At 50.7% G+C, this 17,344-nt stretch overlaps 2 protein-coding genes across 2 annotated transcripts; one reads left to right on the top strand and one right to left on the bottom strand.

Moving 5' to 3' along the window:
- Window positions 1-4,755: 4,755 nt before the first annotated feature.
- LOC100897161 (T-cell activation inhibitor, mitochondrial) lies at window positions 4,756-7,910 on the top strand. The gene is made up of 9 exons (XM_003743561.3): window positions 4,756-5,060; window positions 5,288-5,350; window positions 5,503-5,623; window positions 5,739-5,856; window positions 5,956-6,384; window positions 6,563-6,706; window positions 6,878-7,072; window positions 7,295-7,400; window positions 7,501-7,910. The coding sequence occupies exons 1-9, from the start codon at window positions 4,965-4,967 to the stop codon at window positions 7,636-7,638; spliced, it is 1,410 nt and encodes a 469-aa protein (XP_003743609.1). The 5' UTR covers window positions 4,756-4,964; the 3' UTR covers window positions 7,639-7,910.
- A 2,665-nt stretch (window positions 7,911-10,575) lies between these two features.
- LOC100909270 (WD repeat-containing protein 46) lies at window positions 10,576-15,344 on the bottom strand. The gene is made up of 15 exons (XM_018639611.1): window positions 15,283-15,344; window positions 15,077-15,095; window positions 14,862-14,948; window positions 14,666-14,738; window positions 14,456-14,517; window positions 14,244-14,352; window positions 14,029-14,117; window positions 13,759-13,928; window positions 13,398-13,654; window positions 13,119-13,272; window positions 12,843-12,963; window positions 12,608-12,758; window positions 12,293-12,483; window positions 10,821-10,883; window positions 10,576-10,734 (listed from the first exon to the last, which is right to left on the bottom strand). Exons 1-15 carry the CDS (start codon window positions 15,342-15,344, stop codon window positions 10,576-10,578), a joined length of 1,767 nt encoding a protein of 588 aa, XP_018495127.1.
- Between the last annotated feature and the right edge of the window lie 2,000 nt (window positions 15,345-17,344).

The raw sequence follows: 17,344 nt of genomic DNA, 5'->3' as shown, positions 1-17,344 counted from the left end.
AGCTGCTTGAGGAGCAACGTTCACTTGGGATGTCGGTGGAGTTCTCCCGGAGGCGTTCGATGGCTAGGAATCGAGAGCCGGGGATATTCCTATTTCCATCCGAACGACTCATGAATTGTTGTATTCATTTCGTTGGATGGATAAGGAAAAGAGCGCTGACTGAAGATAAATGAATAGATGGGGTGAAAGATTTCTCGTATCGAGAGAGCTTCCTTTTATTAAACAAACGAATTCGACCATGTTCGATTACTTACTTGCAGCTTAGATATTAGTGTAATCAAGCGCTGAATATCACAATCTACCTTAGCACCCCTTCTCGTCGGGGTGACCTGGCCAAGTCCGCGACTCATCGGTCAGTACAGCAGGGAGTCAGGATGAGTATAAACTATGTGAGATATATGAAAAACTATTTCACGATTCGTGGATCCGATTGTCTTGGTCAAAGTTCACTGGATACAAACCCGAATCGAGCTATGAGATCATCGAGCTGAACGAGGTCAGCGTATTGGATAGCTAATCTCGGAGATGACACTAATAGTTGATCCATTCGTGAGGGCGCCCGAAGGAAGTCGAATGACACAACGTGTTCCAAAGGATGGCATCGTTGGCCTCAGAACGGACATCTTCGGCGTATCGCGATTACGACCTATGCGATCCATTCGATAGAGGCGGAGTCGGATCTCCAACTTCGGGCGGAATGTTGATCGCGAGGCTCTTGACAAGGCTCATCTGAGGGGAGTGAGATTGTTATCAGAGAAGTTTACCATAGCATTCGTTTCATGCCAATCAATCAGGGATCACGCTCCGCGAGTAGTGGAGGCTGCTAGAGGATCTACGTTACGTCAGAATCTGCTGCTCACCGCGAGTTCTGTCTGTGTGGAGAGGGTTCTGCGAGAGATTGATTTCAGCAAATCCTCCAATCGGCAGATCGACACTCGCACATTGGGTTCCACCTCCGGATTTCCTCCGTCGGACGGCTCAGCCTCGATATCTGATATTTGTCCTGGGAACGATCAACAAGGATAGGACATTCTTTTCCATCTCTGGAAACCAGTTTTCGCTGGTCGCCATAATTTTATACCGCGGCAATCATCGAGGCGATTCGACGGGGAGCTCACCTCTAATTGCTACGAGATTGTCCGTTGCTTGGCGTAGAGCCACCATGATTCTTTTGACTTTCAGTGAGTCCGGTGAGTCGATGATGTCGCGCAGCTCCTTGATTCGCCTTCGGACGGATTCGAGCTCTGCTTGCAACGAATCTGTCCAAACAAAATTAATGGCAAATAATACCCAGACGATTGAGGACCATAGTCAAGCGGAATTCTGCTGAGCTTGCGAGCCCGAACGCTTTCCAGAGCGCCATGCGTCGGAGCTGAGGGCCGTGACTGGCTACTGCAGTGGACTGACTCACCTCGAGTTCGCAGAGCCGCACCAAGGTCCCCCATGAGCTCGGAACTCTCGGAATTCCCCTCCCTGAAATATCGCATCCCCATGACAGAGACATGACGGTTTGGGGCGCTCAATCTCGGAGCTAGATTAATCCAGGAATCAAGAGAGCAGTAGCTTACAGAACTCGTTTGCTTCTTGCGATGTTTTTCTCGAAGTCCTCACAGCTCTTTTCGACTTCGGCAAGCTCCGCGTCGTTCCTCTCGAGCTGCGCTTCCGTTTCCTCCGAAACTCTATTGAAAAGTCTCAGGTGCGTCTCGAGGAGCGCCGCCTCGAAGGTGGAGTGCTCCTATTGAAAGCAAGGAAACACCTCGTGAGCTCAAGGTCACCGAACCTCACAACAGACGTGGAGACCATGAAGCATGATCGTTCCGAAGCGCGTCGTCGAAAGCTTCTGGAATTACCTAGTTGCATGAGAATCCGGTATGACCGAGCCATCACGAACCTTCTCCGATCGCAAGCTCTCGATCGCAGATCGAGTCGTATCGGCTGCGGCACGCAGCTTCTCGACGCTGGATTCCATCGACGCCGTCGGGAGAATTTTCTCTTCCAGTTCTGCTAGTCTCGCGCACTTTGCCTGTTGAGAAAACGCCTCGAGTTCAGTCCTTCTGCTCTGAAAATGAGCAAACGCTTTCTTCGTATCCATAGGGATTTCGGATAATTTTTCCTATTCGCGCATACCCTAATTCTCTCGATCCGGGCTCTCATCCTACTTTCCACGGAGACGAGCATGGTTGTGAGCTCTTCCCCGATGCCTTGGCAGAATTGATCAACTTTCTCCTTCCTCTCGAGAGCTATTAGCACCTGGGGGATCCTGAAATTGAGTAAGGAGAGCCACGAGGGGACCTTAACTCAATTCGATCGCTCTTCAACACTCTCGACCAGGGCATTCAGAAACAGACCAGTGAATGCTTGATATACTGTCGTACTATCGATCGCACTGCCGTTCCAATGCAAAGACGGGACGATTCCCCTCACGAAATCGAATAATGAGCAAAGAATCCGAACTCACCGTCTCGAGATAGTGCGCCTTATGTCCGCGAAACAGCTTCTCAAAGCGAGCCGCACGCTCGCAGCCGGACGAGGCGCAGCAGCGGATTCCGACTCTTCTCGTGGCTGGGCTACCGCTTCGTTCCACCGTGAATTGACCCGGGCGAGGAATTCCGGTGTGTAGCGAGGTTTTTTGCGACTCTCCGTCCGGGGTGTCAATTCTCTATTCTCAGCTGGGAGAAGACCCCCTCCCGTAGATGACCATCTCTGGAGGAGTCGATTACAAGGATCTTTCTTCTTCCTCTCGGGTTGGGCTGGACTAGCTTTAGCGAGCCCCGAAGTGAGACCGCCTTCTTGCGGATATCGTTCCTCCTCGTCCGCTCCCTCGGAGAGCTTCCTTCTCTTTCTCGGATGCTCCACAGACAATCCCGATATGCTGCTCACCCCGGGGGGAATTTCGGTCCAGGGACGTTTCCTGCTGGGGACCTCCATCCTTGCCGGAGTGTTGGACGCACCTGATCCGTGAGCTTTGCTCGCGCTGCTCTCCACCTCGTCGGGTTCGTTGGAGAGGATATCTTCAAAAGGAAAATCCTCGAGAAACCACTCTGCGGCGACGGACTCCTCCCGCATGATTTCCCGTTCGCTCTCTTTTTTCCGCCTGATACCACACAGCCCTTTGGAAGCGGGCTCGCCTTTGAAAAACGTGACTTCGCTGAAAGTCTCACAGAAATGAATCTTCTGCGGATATTTCTTCGGAGGCTCATCCTTGACAATGTCCCAGAAGTCGAATGTACTCTCAGGTATCGACACGATATCGACCCGATCGTCGACCCGATCGCTTTCGGCTCTTCGCTCGGCATTTCCCTTGCTGGCTCCGGTCTCATGCAGACGATCGTCGGAGTCTCCTTCGCACGGTTGACTCTCGCGAACGGGCTGCGACTGCCATTCCACAGCCTCTTCCGACGAGATAGTTTGAGTAAGGGCGTGTGGGCCAGGCGACGGTGATTCGGAAGGCGGAGTAGGCGTGAGGGATTGATCGCTGAGACGGACTTCGAGGGACGAGAAAGGATCTGTTTCTTCCTGCTCCCGCGACTCCCTTCCACCGATGTCTCTTTCCTTCGTCTCGGCTTCCTTTTCCGTAGTGTCCTCGATGTCGGACGAATCTGAGTCGAGAGTGAGCAGGAGCTCTTCGTCGGAGCAGTTCCCATCGGTCGACGCATTCGTCTGGGACGCAGCACTCGACGCGTCCGAAGCTTGTGATGTTTCATCCGGAGCCGGCGACCGTGTCGGCTGGAAGAGACGCAGGAGACTAGTCAATTTTCCTCGCCCGGAGGAGGAAAGAAAAGCCAGAACGATTGCGCTAGGATATCGAGCGAGCTCCACTGGTTGAAGACGCCGCCGATCGATACGCCCTGAAGAATCGTCGAACATCTCGGGTGCGGAAGCAACAGCCGGCTCGGAGCACATGACTCCTGAGTCGTCTGATCGAGCTGAGCGAATCGTTGCGATGTCGTTCGCTCTTAACGAAATGCGGAACACGGTCACTCACCTCAGGATGGCCCCTCTCGTCTGAAAACATCACGAGCGGAGTTCGATTCAAACCATGTAAGCCTTCATAGAGCGCAACAGCTGTCATCGGAAGCATATTGTACAGACGTGCATCACGCGGGGCTGTCCGGGCGTCAGACGAAAATTCGATCCAAGACAACACTACATATTTCAGCCAGAGGCATAGCGGCGAGAGATCATGCGTGAAAGATCATCTCGAAGGATCGAATCGGATCACCCGGATGAATAGACCAATCATCGACGCTCTACGGACACCCGAGCAGGGACTTTTGAGCCAATGTTCAGCAATGTTGTGCAGAAACGAAGAATGCCATCTCCGGCGGAACGAACAATCCCGTAATAGGCAGGGGTGTTACTCTACCGTTACCTGCTGCAGGAGACGTTGCCCCTGGCGAAATTATTGGCTCCCCAGTGCCGAGAAATTTCACCCCTGTCTTTGTGCATATTGCCCCTCTGATCGCTGCTCGAAGCCTGGGGAATCTCCCCTTAAGAACATGACGGCTCGTCATAAACTTGATATCCGAGTGCTCATAATTCCGCTGTTTCCCATCTTAGATCATTATTTGGCCGAGCGCGAACGAATAAAGGAATTCGACACTCCTCCGGGAATCGCAGATTCCCTCACTCAAGAAACTGCGAGAGCCCAGCGCGCCATTTTTCAAATCATTCGATTCGACCGCCAGCTGATCCTATCTCTGACTGAGCATCTGAGAGTCCACACGGTGGTTTTCTCGCACTCTAACACGCCGGACGCTTGACGATTCTAGCTAACAACCGGAATGGGGAGCTAGCGAGTGGTTGGGCCGCTCCTTGGCGCCAATCAGTCGAATATGATCAACGGAGGATCGATGTGCCCCTGTGACCGCCACTTTCAGATAGCCTCCAGTGATACGGCGATGGGAACTTCGGCCTCGACGGCTTTGACCGGGTGCTAAGCTCTCGACCTGAAACAGCGAAAAATGTTCTTCTGCCGCTTCAGATTTTTCCACACATCGGCAACTTATCGCATGAGATGGGCCGAGGTTTCAGCGGCGCTCCGACCATTTTATCTCAAGGTCAGTGCGCAGTCGATATCTCCGGGGGCTTGCGAGCTCCCTGGAGCGAGTCATCGATACGATAACAATCAGGGAATGGAAGGAGCCCCCCTTGCTTCCTTCGCTCGCGAGCTCCCATTGGATCGAATATGTATCGATCGCTCGGAGCCTAGTCTCTCTGCGAAAGAACCCATCAGGGGCTCTTCTCATGCCCCGCCTGATAACTAAGAGAGCTCCGTCTCGTTCAGGTGCATCCTGATATGTTCATGAATTTCCCGAACGCGAGGATAACGAACGAAGATTCGCTGAAGGTAAGCGAAACTTTTATCCACCCGAAAGTACTTGATCCACTGCGTTTCGATCCCTTTTCAACTTTTCGATTCCCCCGGTCGACGAAGTAGGGATCCTCTTGATGACGGTAAATACGCGCCGCAGCTCGACTGATCAGAAGTTTCATTCCCAGGATCTGAACTCATATCTGGAAGCACTGACGAAGACACAGACCCCCCAAAACAGGAAACTCGACTTCTTCATAAAAAGGGAAGGATCTTCCCAGCTCACACGGCTCACAGTCGATTTACGAGGTAGGCGGAGGTCCAAGGAGTAAATACGAAGAACACCCTTTATCCATTCTCACGTCATTGATTGTCTTATGAAAAGTGAAAACATTCTGACGTCTTCGTATCGTTTACGCTGGAGGCCGAGGACTCGTTGACACTCTGAAGCACATTCTGAGGCTTGTGGATCTACCGATAGACAAGATAACGGGAACGTCCTACGACCGGGAATCTTCGAGTTTCAAGGAAGACCAGTATGGGTGAGCGTCTTGCTCGATTTCTGTGAAGGCTTCAATACCATCTCATACTTACTCCCGGACGCAATCGCCGTATGACGCCTTCCATCATCATCCGAGCAGGTACCAGAGAGAAGGTGATCCGTATTGGAACCTACATGAGGATGAGTTCTCCAGAGCCCCAGATGTTTCGAAGAAAATGTCGCTCAATAAGTTTCTTGAAGAAAACGTTGACGCTGCCTTGGAGCGTTCGCGACTAGCTCAGCCAATGTACGAAGAAACGCACCGAGTCGAAGCTCAAGTGCTCTCGGCCTTGGGTTTGAAGCAAGTTGTGTGGGACTGTGGATGGGGAATCGCTCATTATCGAGCTGGACTGCTGGCTCTTTTGAATCTTCACGAGCATCACTCCGATGTACGAGGCATACTCGAGAATCGCACCTTGATATTCGGGCAGTGGACGGGAGTTTCCCTCGAAGGAAATATCATCCTGTCGAGCGCTGAAGTCAGACATCATTGGCTCAGATTCCTTCGTGAGGTCGACAAGCAGTTCAAGTGAGTGCTATCTCATGGAAAAGATGATTGGAGTTTAAGTGAGCTGCTCTCATTGCTTGCACAACGATTGCGGCGCGAAGTTCCACCGCCCGAGCTTCATTTCCCAGGCAGCCAGTTGCTTGTCTGATCTATGAATTCCATCCCGTCCGGTTTCGAGAAGACTGTTCTTGCTTCGCAGATTTGTAGATTGGGTACCGCATTCAGAGAAACAACTCACGGACGTTCTCCGAGGTATACGGATCTCCCACGAGAGATTGCACGGCAGAACTCTTGCTTACAAGTATTTGGTGCAAGTCGACAAACTCACGAAAACATTGCACAGGTATTTATTCGCGAAAGGTGGAATTTTTCTCAATTAGCGGAACCCCTTAGCAAAAGCCTCTGCCTCAATATATCGGAGGCGCATCTCGAATAATTTAGCATCCTCGTCTCGGACTTTTGCGATATCATCGAGTTTGATCGACTGAATTCTGGCGATGTCCGATGTCCCCAGGTGGTTATGGTTGAACAAGTTTCCGGCTGCGATTCCTGACGATCTCTCGACTTTCTCCCTGATCGTTGAGAACGACGCTGGACCGCTGATGGTGTCTCATAGCGGGGAGCTCATCGTCCCTGCATCGTGTCCCGCTCAATTATTCGTCGATTTCCTCGAGAGCAGCTTGCCACTCGCGGAGAAGGCCATGGCCAGGTCAGCTTCACGGATCCCGCGTACCTTCAAATTATAAATACAGCTTCACCGATATCTGATGTACCTACTTGAATCTGGAGTCGCGGGAATCTTCCGGAACATGTCTGGGATTATAGGCTAGACATAAAAATGACCTCACCACGGTTTCGGCCCCGAGCGATTGCGCTCCTGCTCTTTCTAATCGAAATTCTAGCTTTTTCGAAACTTAATTCACGTTTACAGACATGCTGTCGATATTCTCGAAGAAGAAGAGCTGCATGCGCAAGTCATGTGGAAACTTGGACTCCGCGAGCTTTCGAAGGACGAAACCATTTCCTCATTCCGCATGGTCTGTATCAAGCAAAATATGCCTCGATTCCCCACCCATCCGCAGACCGTGGCGGAATCATTCTCTGGCCGGTGAATGAGCCCCCGTGATCTTTCCTCAGGTGAAATGTCTCACAGCGCTCCTTGAAGCATCCGATGAACTGTCGACGAGCCTGCAGGATTGTCACATCCGAGTCAGCAATTGTTACTCTGTCTTGCAAGACGGTATACTGTGCATACCATCAGATCTGGATAGCTGATCGAATGGAAGGATCAAATCAAATTGTTGAAGTTCTTTGTTACCACTATGAAGTGCTTGGGTAAAGGTGGAATCCGACAGGCCAAGGACTTACATTGATACTTTGTGTCGGGTGTTCATCCACAAAATATGCGGGTGGCCAAATAAAAATCAGAAGATGACACCGCTCCGTGGCGTGGATCGCGACTTCCGGTTGGACTCGAAATCGTTCCCTCGACGCTCGCAATGCTGCCGGCTGGAATGCTGCGATCCATGTGCCATGCTATTTCGATTGAAGGGTGTGAGAAGGGAACAGGTCTCCGCATGAAAACAGCCATGTGTTGACTCTGTTGCCGCAAATCTTTGAAGACAACCGATAAAGCAGCACCCACGCGGGGAATAATTTCAGTATTCGGATTTTCACTCTATTACTAAAATAACCCGAGGGAGCATCCGTGTTTGAAGTCAAGTCTGCGTACCGGCGGGAGGGGACTACCGTCCTTGAAATCGATGCAAACGACAATCAAAGCAGCGCTCGTTTGTCGTTCGCACCTTGTGTACCTGACATAGCTGGTCTCTCCAGAGAGCGATCCATTCTCTGTTGATGCTATCAAGAGTTGCTGCTTCGATCTTACAGGCGGGGCTTAGAATCCACACGCCTTCTCGGGAGTTCGTCCTCAGGAATGGTTCTCGCAGCAGAGAAGTTCATGAAGAAAATGTTCGACGTAGTTTAGGATTCCGATTCTCAAGAACAGGGAATCGCCATTTCTGGCTTAGAGCAGACTCTCGGATCGAATTCACATCAGTCCTCCGGAAGGGGGACCGAGCAGACTCAGTGCTGAGACCTCCACCGACATTCGAGAGCGTGCGAGGCTCCAGGGGGCGGTGCCTGCCCCGGGCACGCCAGCAATTCCACCTCCTGAAGACACATATTTGAGTCATAAGCCCAGTCCGCAGTACAGACGCGGCTCAGCAATGACGCAGGTCGCAAATGGAGCGGGTTTCCTTCATGAGGACCCCGGATCGTACTACGTGAGAATTTTCGACAAAATCAGGCCCGAGGGCTTATCCTTCGCGACTAATGAAGCCATCGGCAGATACATCGAAGGTAAGAGAAGACCGGTTGTTGCAACGTCCAGCAGCCCACAGACTCCCGGGTCGTATCGATTCCGGGGTTCTATTCCGGAGCTCGTTTCCGATTCGACTGGCAAGATGAAGTGCTCGATGTGCTGACCCATTATTCCGATTCACCCCTAGCGAATGAGATTAAGCTTTCGGACGATGCTCGGAACGAGTTCTCTAATCTCGCCAAAGATGACCCCGAATACCGGATGTACTTGGACGAGTTCCTCACTATCTGCTTCGGCAAAGTTCCGAAAGGAGCCCTCCAGACCTTGTATTATAAGATCGCGAATACCGCTGCTAAGGTAAGATCCATGTGTCTGAGGAAATGGATTTGATGAGCAGAATCAGCCGGTCGAGCGGGGCCTCGCACTACTCGGTCATGAATATTCCTTGCCCAGGTCTTCATCCCTAGGACGCGTCGGAGTCGACACTTACGACTTTTACTCCTCGATTATCCGATATGTCTCATTAGTCCAATTTCTGTCGTCGTCGTGATCATACTTCAAGTGACATCGTGTATTCAGGTGAGGTTCATCGAGAATTCGATCTAGACCTAGGTCCGATTCTAGACTTGACAAAAGTATCGCTGGCGAAATTTGAGCTGTGAGCTCTCTCGAAAACTTTCAGATGAGGAGGTTCCTCGAATCACACCCGACATGGAATGTGTTCGGTTATTTACGCTACCATGCAAGCTTCAGCTTCCTGACCGAGGGCCATTACCAACTTCATTGGTTCTACACGGGACCGCTCAATGAAGATAATCCATACCGCCTGGCAAGTGAAGCAATTTGGATATTTGTTAATAGGTGCATCCAGAGTAATCGGAACGTCCTTCTCACCACGTTCTGTAATAGTTTCGATCGCGCGTACGGTGGGCGGCGTTATTCTTCTCCTCGTGAAACGATTCTGGACGTCCACAGATTTTGGATCTATTCGTCAACGTCGTCTACCTGCTGCCCTGGTCCTTCGCGCTGACTTTCTGGCGGGTCGCCGGCGTGATGGCGACTGCGAGCCTCGGAATCTGTTCACTGACCGCCGCGTTGTGGACCCCGTACTACTGCGGAGGAACCGCGACGATTGAAACTATCCTCTGGGGACATTTCCTCCTCGTTTACAAAAACAAGGGGGAATTCGACGTAAGCAATCGAAAGCCGCAACTCTTCAAATCGGCGTATGCTCATTCCTTTCCGGCGACAGGAGAGAGCTTTGCAGAGTTCAACTAAAAGCCCCGTCTGGTTCATTCTCAGAAACCATTCGTCAAGATGCTCGTCGCTCCGACGGTTTCGGTGCTGAGTCTGGTCGTAACATGCCTCACCGCACCCTACGGAAGCGTGGAGGAGTTCCTGAGACTCCTCGTCGCCCATCCTTTCGGCATTCTGTCTGGCCTCACGATCGGCTACCAAATACTGAAACAACATGGCTCCAGAGATAGGGGCTTCGTGATCATGGTGCTGTACACCCTCGCCGGCCTCACGATTTTCTGCATCGGAGATTTCGTCCACCTCGAGCCCGACCTGTTCGGTATGATGCCATGCCACGTGACGAGAACCGACTGGAGGGGGTCCGATATCGCTGATCCGTGAGGCGATCTCCGAGCTGACTCTGAACTCTCGATTCGGTCACACCCAACGGTCGGTGGTCCGTCGTAACTCCTCGGAGTTTTCAGCAGCCTTGTCGACTCATCTGAGCAAAGAAGCTCGCTTCTCGTTCCACAGCGGAGGTTCACGAATCACACACCTCATATCATGCGATTGTTTGACAAAGCCAACACGGCTCATTATTTGTATGTTTTTCCTTTATTGTAGTCAACCGAAAGAAGTCCCGGTAGGCCTCGTCATTGAAACCTCGCCAAGACACCTTGGAAGCCCTCGAGGTTCGGCTTCTTGGCGTCTTTCACTTTCTTCGATTTCTTCTGCTTCAAGGTTTCTTCGTGGAACTCTCGCTTTGCCCGCGTGTGCTCCGCCTCGATGTACTGCTTGGCAGCCTTGGCAACCTAGGGTCGGGAGGTCATTATCTCGAGTCGTGTGTCGGGATTCTCGACCATGGACCGTGAATATGTATAAAGGAGGTTCTACTGACCTTGGCTGTTCCTTTCCGCTTGGCCATTATGGAGTCGAGGTTCAGAGCACGCGGCTTCCGCCACTGGAAAGAGAAAGTGAAGATTGGAGTACTCTCTTCGCTCGTACCGAGATGTGTAAACGGAGAAGTTCAACGCATATTCGGGAAAGAGGAACAGGGTCGATAGAACGAATGAGTGATCATGTCCTTCAATAAACGCATCCCCTCCTACAGTCCCCCTATAGAATAAAAGCGCAAGCGCTTCGTTTATAAGCCGTTTTTCGGCTCTTTCTGCCCTCCAATTTCGGCGCACAGGTGGTTCGGCGGTTGCGGAATGATCCCCCGGCGTGCAGGTTGATGTTTTCTCTCTCATCTTCCACCCCTCTGCCGATTGATTGACGAAAAAGCCTACCACTTGACCTCGCAACTCATGTGATACTAAGTGATACTAAGGTACGCTGTACTTCGATTTTGGATCGAAAGGCACTGATGTAGTTCTGTAGGGCGGATACCGTTCTCTCCTTTCGCATTCGGCGATCGCAGCTGTAACTCGTTCAAATCTCTATCTAGTCTAAAGCAATGATGAGCGGAGCGGCCCGAGAAAGTCATTGTTCATCGAAAATTCACATCGGAACTTTGATGTGGCCTTCTGAGGGAGCGCACCGAAGCTTACGTCGATCTAAGCTCTCGCTAAAACAAGCAGATGGTAAATGGTTTATGCCATCCCATCCCCTCCGATCGGCACGATGCTGGACAACAACTCACTCCGCATCGCTGCCGGTCTCCGATTGGGACTCCCTGTATGCTCTCCACATGCCTGTGCGAGATGTACGGGTCCGGTCTCCGCTCTAGGTGAACACGGTCTGAGCTAACCGCGCAGTTTAGGCCGTCACTCGCGTCACAGAGCCTTGAACGCCGTCATCTCTAACGCCTTGCGGACCGCGAAAATTCCGAACGAATAGGAGCCAACGGGCCTCTCGCGTAACTCGTGGTTCGCAGGTAGACCACTGGTCAGGGATGCGACAGTATGGGACACGTTGGCCCCATCACACCGGTCGCGGTCCGTGTTGCGGGTGAGGTGACCAAACTGGCAGAGAAAACAAAGTTTTCGAAATATAAGGAGCTCGAAAATCGTTTCGTTGTTCAGCCGGTCGCCATCGAAACGCTGGGAGTCATAGGAGAGTCTTCAGAGGCCTCCCTCCGGGAGTGGGAAACCGGATCAAATTGTCATCAGGGGATAAGGGAGCTGAAGGGTTTCTCCTACAGAGGATATCCATCGAGGTGCAGAAGGGAAATGCGGGAGCAGTCCTCGGATCATCACCGAATGCCGATGGCCTCGCTGGCATAGGTTGATAAGATTCAGACACCATCTCCAAGACAAGATCTATATATATTATTTAATAAAATTCAACGCATTCTAATTTGAATCTCGTTAAAGCGGATGGAATCAAGCGGGAACTGATCATTCTCCCAGCTCTTATTTTCGTACTGACCAGGACTTGTTTCGACGCGTCGATTCTCTCGCGCAATTTAAGAACGTCGACTTGAGAGATCTCGTCAGGATCCAGGCATATCATCTCCGGTTGAATTTTGTTCAGGAGGAGTTTCACCTCGGCCTCTCGTCTCTGTTTCTTATTCATCAGGGGATTGATCTCGTACGAATCGAAGTTGGCCTCCGCAGACCCTGGAGGAATAGAGAACGTCATCAGGAGCGCGTTCATAGCACACCCAACTCGGACAAGCATCGATCCCCAGCAATAACAGCAGAAGCTCAACATCGGAGATTCCCATAATTGACGTGCGCCCACCTGGTACGAGAATCGAATCGAATCCATTCCCATGAGCCAAACCCAGAACGTCTTCGAAGGGGCAAAACTGTGCTGTCATAACGGTCGAGGCGACTTGATGCCGGAGATAGGGTTCTTCGGTACCCGATAGTATGTCCCGGTAGATTTCCACCTAAAAAGAACAAATCGATTTCGAAAAAGTGCTTAACGCTTGGTTGATGGAGCCCGATTCCATTTCCGAGGAGATTCTTCTTACTTGGTTCGCGAGCGTAACGGCCAACATTTTCTTATCGGACAACGCTAGGTGTGTGGGGGCTCTCCCGATCGTGTAAGAATGCATCGGGCGCAGCATGCGGAGATCCCAGATTTTTATCGATCTGCATCAAAAATTCAGTTGTCCTCAAGGCTGACTCTCGATGGGGATATTCGACGTTCAATCAGATCGAATAAGAAACCCGATACCGATGAATCCTAAAGGATGTCATTGTTAGATTCCCCCGCGTAATATCGAGGACATGGGACGCGAGCTTACCTGTCCAGTCCCGAAGTTATCATATGGCTGCCTCCTCGGTCTACGACTACGTCGGTGACTGAGCTCTTGTGGGCGAGGAGCTCAACGACGTTTGTCGATGAGTTGGGCGACCACATCCGCACGACACCATTTTGATGACCCGTCAATACGATGCCTATCGAGAGAGAATTCAGAGCTCGTTGACTGATGCACATCATCATTGAGATATTTGCAATCAACGCCCGTCGCGACGGGTCAATTGGAGGACTCGGACGCGAATGAACTCCTTCATAGACTCACCGTTGGTTGGATTCTTCCTCAGGAATGGTATTCTTCCGGTTTTCGTATTGATCCGTCCAACCATTGTTCCAATGCTGATGTCGACCCAGTGCAGGAATCCACTCTCCGAGGCTGCAGCGAGCAGGAAATGATACGGCAGGAATTCCATCGAGGTGACATTATTGAGGGCTTTCAAACAGTGCAATTCTATTCCTTCCGTGTCATAAATATAGGTCCACTTCTTCTGAGCGGCAGCGAACATTGTCGGCTGATGCAGCCTTGGAGGAAGGGATAACGATTAGAGGTCATCCCCGATGAACCCTGCAAGTATTTTCCGCCAAAAATGTCGCGGGCTACTCCGTGTCTCCTCGAATGAACCTACCACTGGACAGCGTGCACGCTTTCCATCACATTTATTTCACAGAGTAGTTTTTTCGTCAACCAGTCGAAGGCGGCCAAATGCCCCATTCGGCCTCCCAGCAGCAAGTGTCTACCTTCCCTGGAGTAGTTCGACACGTACGGTCCAAACTGGGAGAGATCCAGAGTGAATCTCTGCGAGGAAAATGTTTAAGATGAGACTAGGAAGTCCGATTTCATCGCGGTATCGATATTTCATGATCAGCGCTGCGATATGAATGAGAAGTCTCCACACCTTTGAAGCACTGGTGATATCGACATTCTCTTGAATTTCATTCTGAGTATAACGGTAGGTCTTCTCGCCTTTCTCCGCTTCCAAATAACCTGTCGAAGATTGCTAAATGTATAAAATTCAGCGAATAGCCACAGCTCCATCGACATAAGAGTCCGGCCCGAGTGTCCCCACTCGCTGTCGGCTTCTCTCAACGCTAGACTCTAGAGGTACAGTACCGTGATCTTCGGGCAGGAGGATTTCGGATCTAGCAGCGAACCTGACAGTCTGCTCGATCTTTTTCGCTAGATTCCGGAATTTTGCACGACGATTCTTCTTGAGAGCATTCTGGAAAAAAACGCAGAATCTGTTTCAACGGTCGACGCGATGTTATTCCATGGTCAGCAGTATTCGCCCGATCTTCTGTTCCTGGTTCGAATCACACGCTCACCAATTCCTCGTCATCGACTCGACCGAATTTCTTCTTCGCCTCTTCGCTGACAGGGGCTTCACCTGAAGAAGTCATCAACTCGAGTTAGGGAAATATTCTCTGGAATTCAATACGCTCGTTCAGCGATTAGGAATTTAGGAGCCGAAGTCTACAGCTTTCTCCGATCTTCAAGAATTTAAGAACGATTGCGCTCCGCGAGACGAATTTCACCTGGGAACGGGTCTTCCTGTGGGAGGTCCTTCCCGGTATCGGTGCCGCTGTGATCACGATACTTTTTAAGAATCTGTATTGAACAATGAATTATTAAGCTCTGGTTGTGAACAGCTAGAATCGGAGACGTCAATTTCGATCTCCTATGTGGGCACTCCATCTTCCCAGGAGCTCCTCGCAGCTCGGATGAACTAACCTTGCTCTTCGATGCCTTGAATTTCTTTTTCAGGCCCTTCAGACCTTTTCCCCCTTTGGGGTTCGATGCTTTCGTTGAAATAGGCGCCTGGAAACGTCGAGGAATCGTCAGGCTTTCGCTCCTCTACTCTGGCACTAGTGCTCCTTCAAAACTATCTCCCTCCCTGAGCGAGGATGCTTCATCATACGAAGAAAGCAACCGGTGGCGGATCTCACCATAATGACCGCCTGGAGTCTAAAATAGTGTCCTAGCAATTCAACTACGAGACATTCCGGCGCGTTCAACTCGATTCAACAGCACAGACTGTTGCGCACGTGCAGAACAACAATAACAATAACAATGGAATGAACAGCCAGACCAAAACATGAAATCCGGCCTGTACGCTCATACGCTTTGTAGAGGTGCTTTTGCACGCTCTTACGTGTGCTTGAGATAGGTGACCAATTCTTTCGCCTGGATCACGCCTATGGGAGGAGCGACCATGAAGTGCGCGGGGTAGAACCGCGAGAAAATGGAGAAGCTCTCGATGAGAGAAAGGATAGACGATGCTATCGATGATCTTTGCTGAGAGTTTGACCGGAACCGCGCGATCCCTCCCTCCATTTCTCGATTCTAATAGTCAGTCGCGTCATATCACGCGGGCCAACTCAGAATCAGGAGGATCAATCCAGGATCACAGCAGGATCGCGGCGAGTGGCGGAATTCAGGTTTGATCCGTCGTGATTTTGGCCTCATCCGCCGTGAAACCTACGGTCCTAGAACTCCAGAATCGATTGCTCCGCGCTCTCGACCATGAATGCGGTCGTAGACTACCAGCTCCACAGGACTGGCGAAGTGATGAAGAATAGGCTAGTGGCTGGTGACTCGTGACAAATAGATGGTCCCGGGTTCTCCGGGAGGGACGTTGGAGTCTCTCGGCAGGAACAGCATCCCAATCGTCCCTGAGCTCTTCGATTGCTCCCAAGAGACTACTGATTGGAGTTAGGCATTCCAAAATCGAGCATCTTCGGACTTCTGCCCCGCTCGTCCGTGAAAGACCTCCAGGAGTCGTCGACTCCCGTCTTTGAGCTGACCCTCCAATGATGGAAGTTCTTGGTGTAACTTTCGAGGACCGGGATCAATGAAGCACCGATTCTGATTTCCAGAGATTATCGAGGGCACGATCACTGAGGATTGCAGCGAAGTTCCTCTCGAGAGGGAGCGATTCTCAGCTCGAGCTCATTGTAGAAAAATGCCATGCTAAGCGGTAAGTGAGAGAACGAATGATTCGATGGCTGAATGAAAATCCGAGAGCTTCATAGAAATTTCCACGATCATATGATTTTATTTGTACTTTTCAAACTTTCCAAACGATTTGTCTCGAACGTCCTCCCGGACACTCGAACGTCTCCCTACTCTTATTGTTCCGTGGTTTCACTATTTGCGGTCGTCTCTCCTCAACTGGTCATTTAATCAAACGGATATATAATTTGACTATCCGGGCCAAAGATCAACTCGGACCTATCGCCGAGCTCCTTAGAAGAAAATGTCTAACCCGAGAGAAGTTTTGAACCGAAACAAACAAACCTCTCGGGTTCGACTGACTTCCTGAATTTGACTCCTCTTCATGTTTTGGCATTGGTTCCACATTTCGGCGGAACGAAGGAAAAAAATCTAGCACAACGAATCCATACGAACTGTCCCAATCGAAGCCCGTGAGCGTGAGCAGCACGCTCAGAACGGTGACGAGTCATTGATTTCCAAGCGTTCGAATCCAGGGAATTCCGGACCCACAGACAATTTTCGAACCATAGTCTATCGTATACATATATATATTTATAAATATACTATATACTCTATCATCATAATAATAATATTATCAATACGCTCGTCAACAGTTTGTGGCTGGTCACACTCCCGCTCATTCATCATTCCAGGGCATGAGCTCGGACAGACAGAATCATATTTCCTTTCGCAATCAAATATATAATGACTTCCTCTTTCATTCGTTTCTCAGTCGCACGTCAGCTCTGTCCGAGCTCATTCCGACTCGAACTGAGACATAGCTCGCCACGGTTCATTGCCCAACACGAATCGCTTCAAACTCGGTTGTCACTTCATCTTCCTAGCATCGGTATATCCGAACAGCCTAAGCAGAGTTATTCCTTTCATCTCAGTCATGAAATCCATTATCTATATACAGGTTGATTGTGTACAGACATCCAACGAATAGTGGTTCTGAACGGGAGAGCTCCTTGTCTTTCCTCAGGATACCAGATGACATCGGAACTCGATCGGCATGGCCGCCATAGTTCCTCAGGCAGCCGTCGACGTGTTCTTCGATTGAACATTCGCTCCTGGCAACATCTTCGACTCGAGGATCGAATTGCTCTGCCGTCCATACGTTCAAAGCGCGTGGTGGAAAACAAGTTGGTATGCGGGACGGGGGCGGGAATAAAGGCGGGCGGAATGGCAAACGACCGATGTGTCAGCGCCACCTGTTC

This window comes from Galendromus occidentalis, unplaced genomic scaffold, assembly GCF_000255335.2.
Source record: "Galendromus occidentalis unplaced genomic scaffold, Mocc_1.1 scf7180000077448, whole genome shotgun sequence".
NCBI classification, from domain to species: domain Eukaryota; kingdom Metazoa; phylum Arthropoda; class Arachnida; order Mesostigmata; family Phytoseiidae; genus Galendromus; species Galendromus occidentalis.
Note: the sequence above shows the minus strand (reverse complement) of the source record. Positions and strands in the feature narration are given on the sequence as shown.

Bases quoted from the DNA above. Each gene is read 5' to 3' on its own strand.
- LOC100897161 (XM_003743561.3), top strand. From the start codon at position 4,965: ATGTTCTTCTGCCGCTTCAGATTTTTCCACACATCGGCAACTTATCGC. The intron at 6,385-6,562 runs GTGAGTGCTATC...CTTGCTTCGCAG, and splicing joins GAGGTCGACAAGCAGTTCAA to ATTTGTAGATTGGGTACCGC. The intron at 6,707-6,877 runs GTATTTATTCGC...CGATGTCCCCAG, and splicing joins CTCACGAAAACATTGCACAG to GTGGTTATGGTTGAACAAGT.
- LOC100909270 (XM_018639611.1), bottom strand. From the start codon at position 15,344: ATGGTCGCTCCTCCCATAGGCGTGATCCAGGCGAAAGAATTGGTCACC. The intron at 14,739-14,861 runs GTTAGTTCATCC...TGTTCAATACAG, and splicing joins TCAAGGCATCGAAGAGCAAG to ATTCTTAAAAAGTATCGTGA. The intron at 12,964-13,118 runs GTAAGCTCGCGT...TTTTTGATGCAG, and splicing joins ATAACTTCGGGACTGGACAG to ATCGATAAAAATCTGGGATC.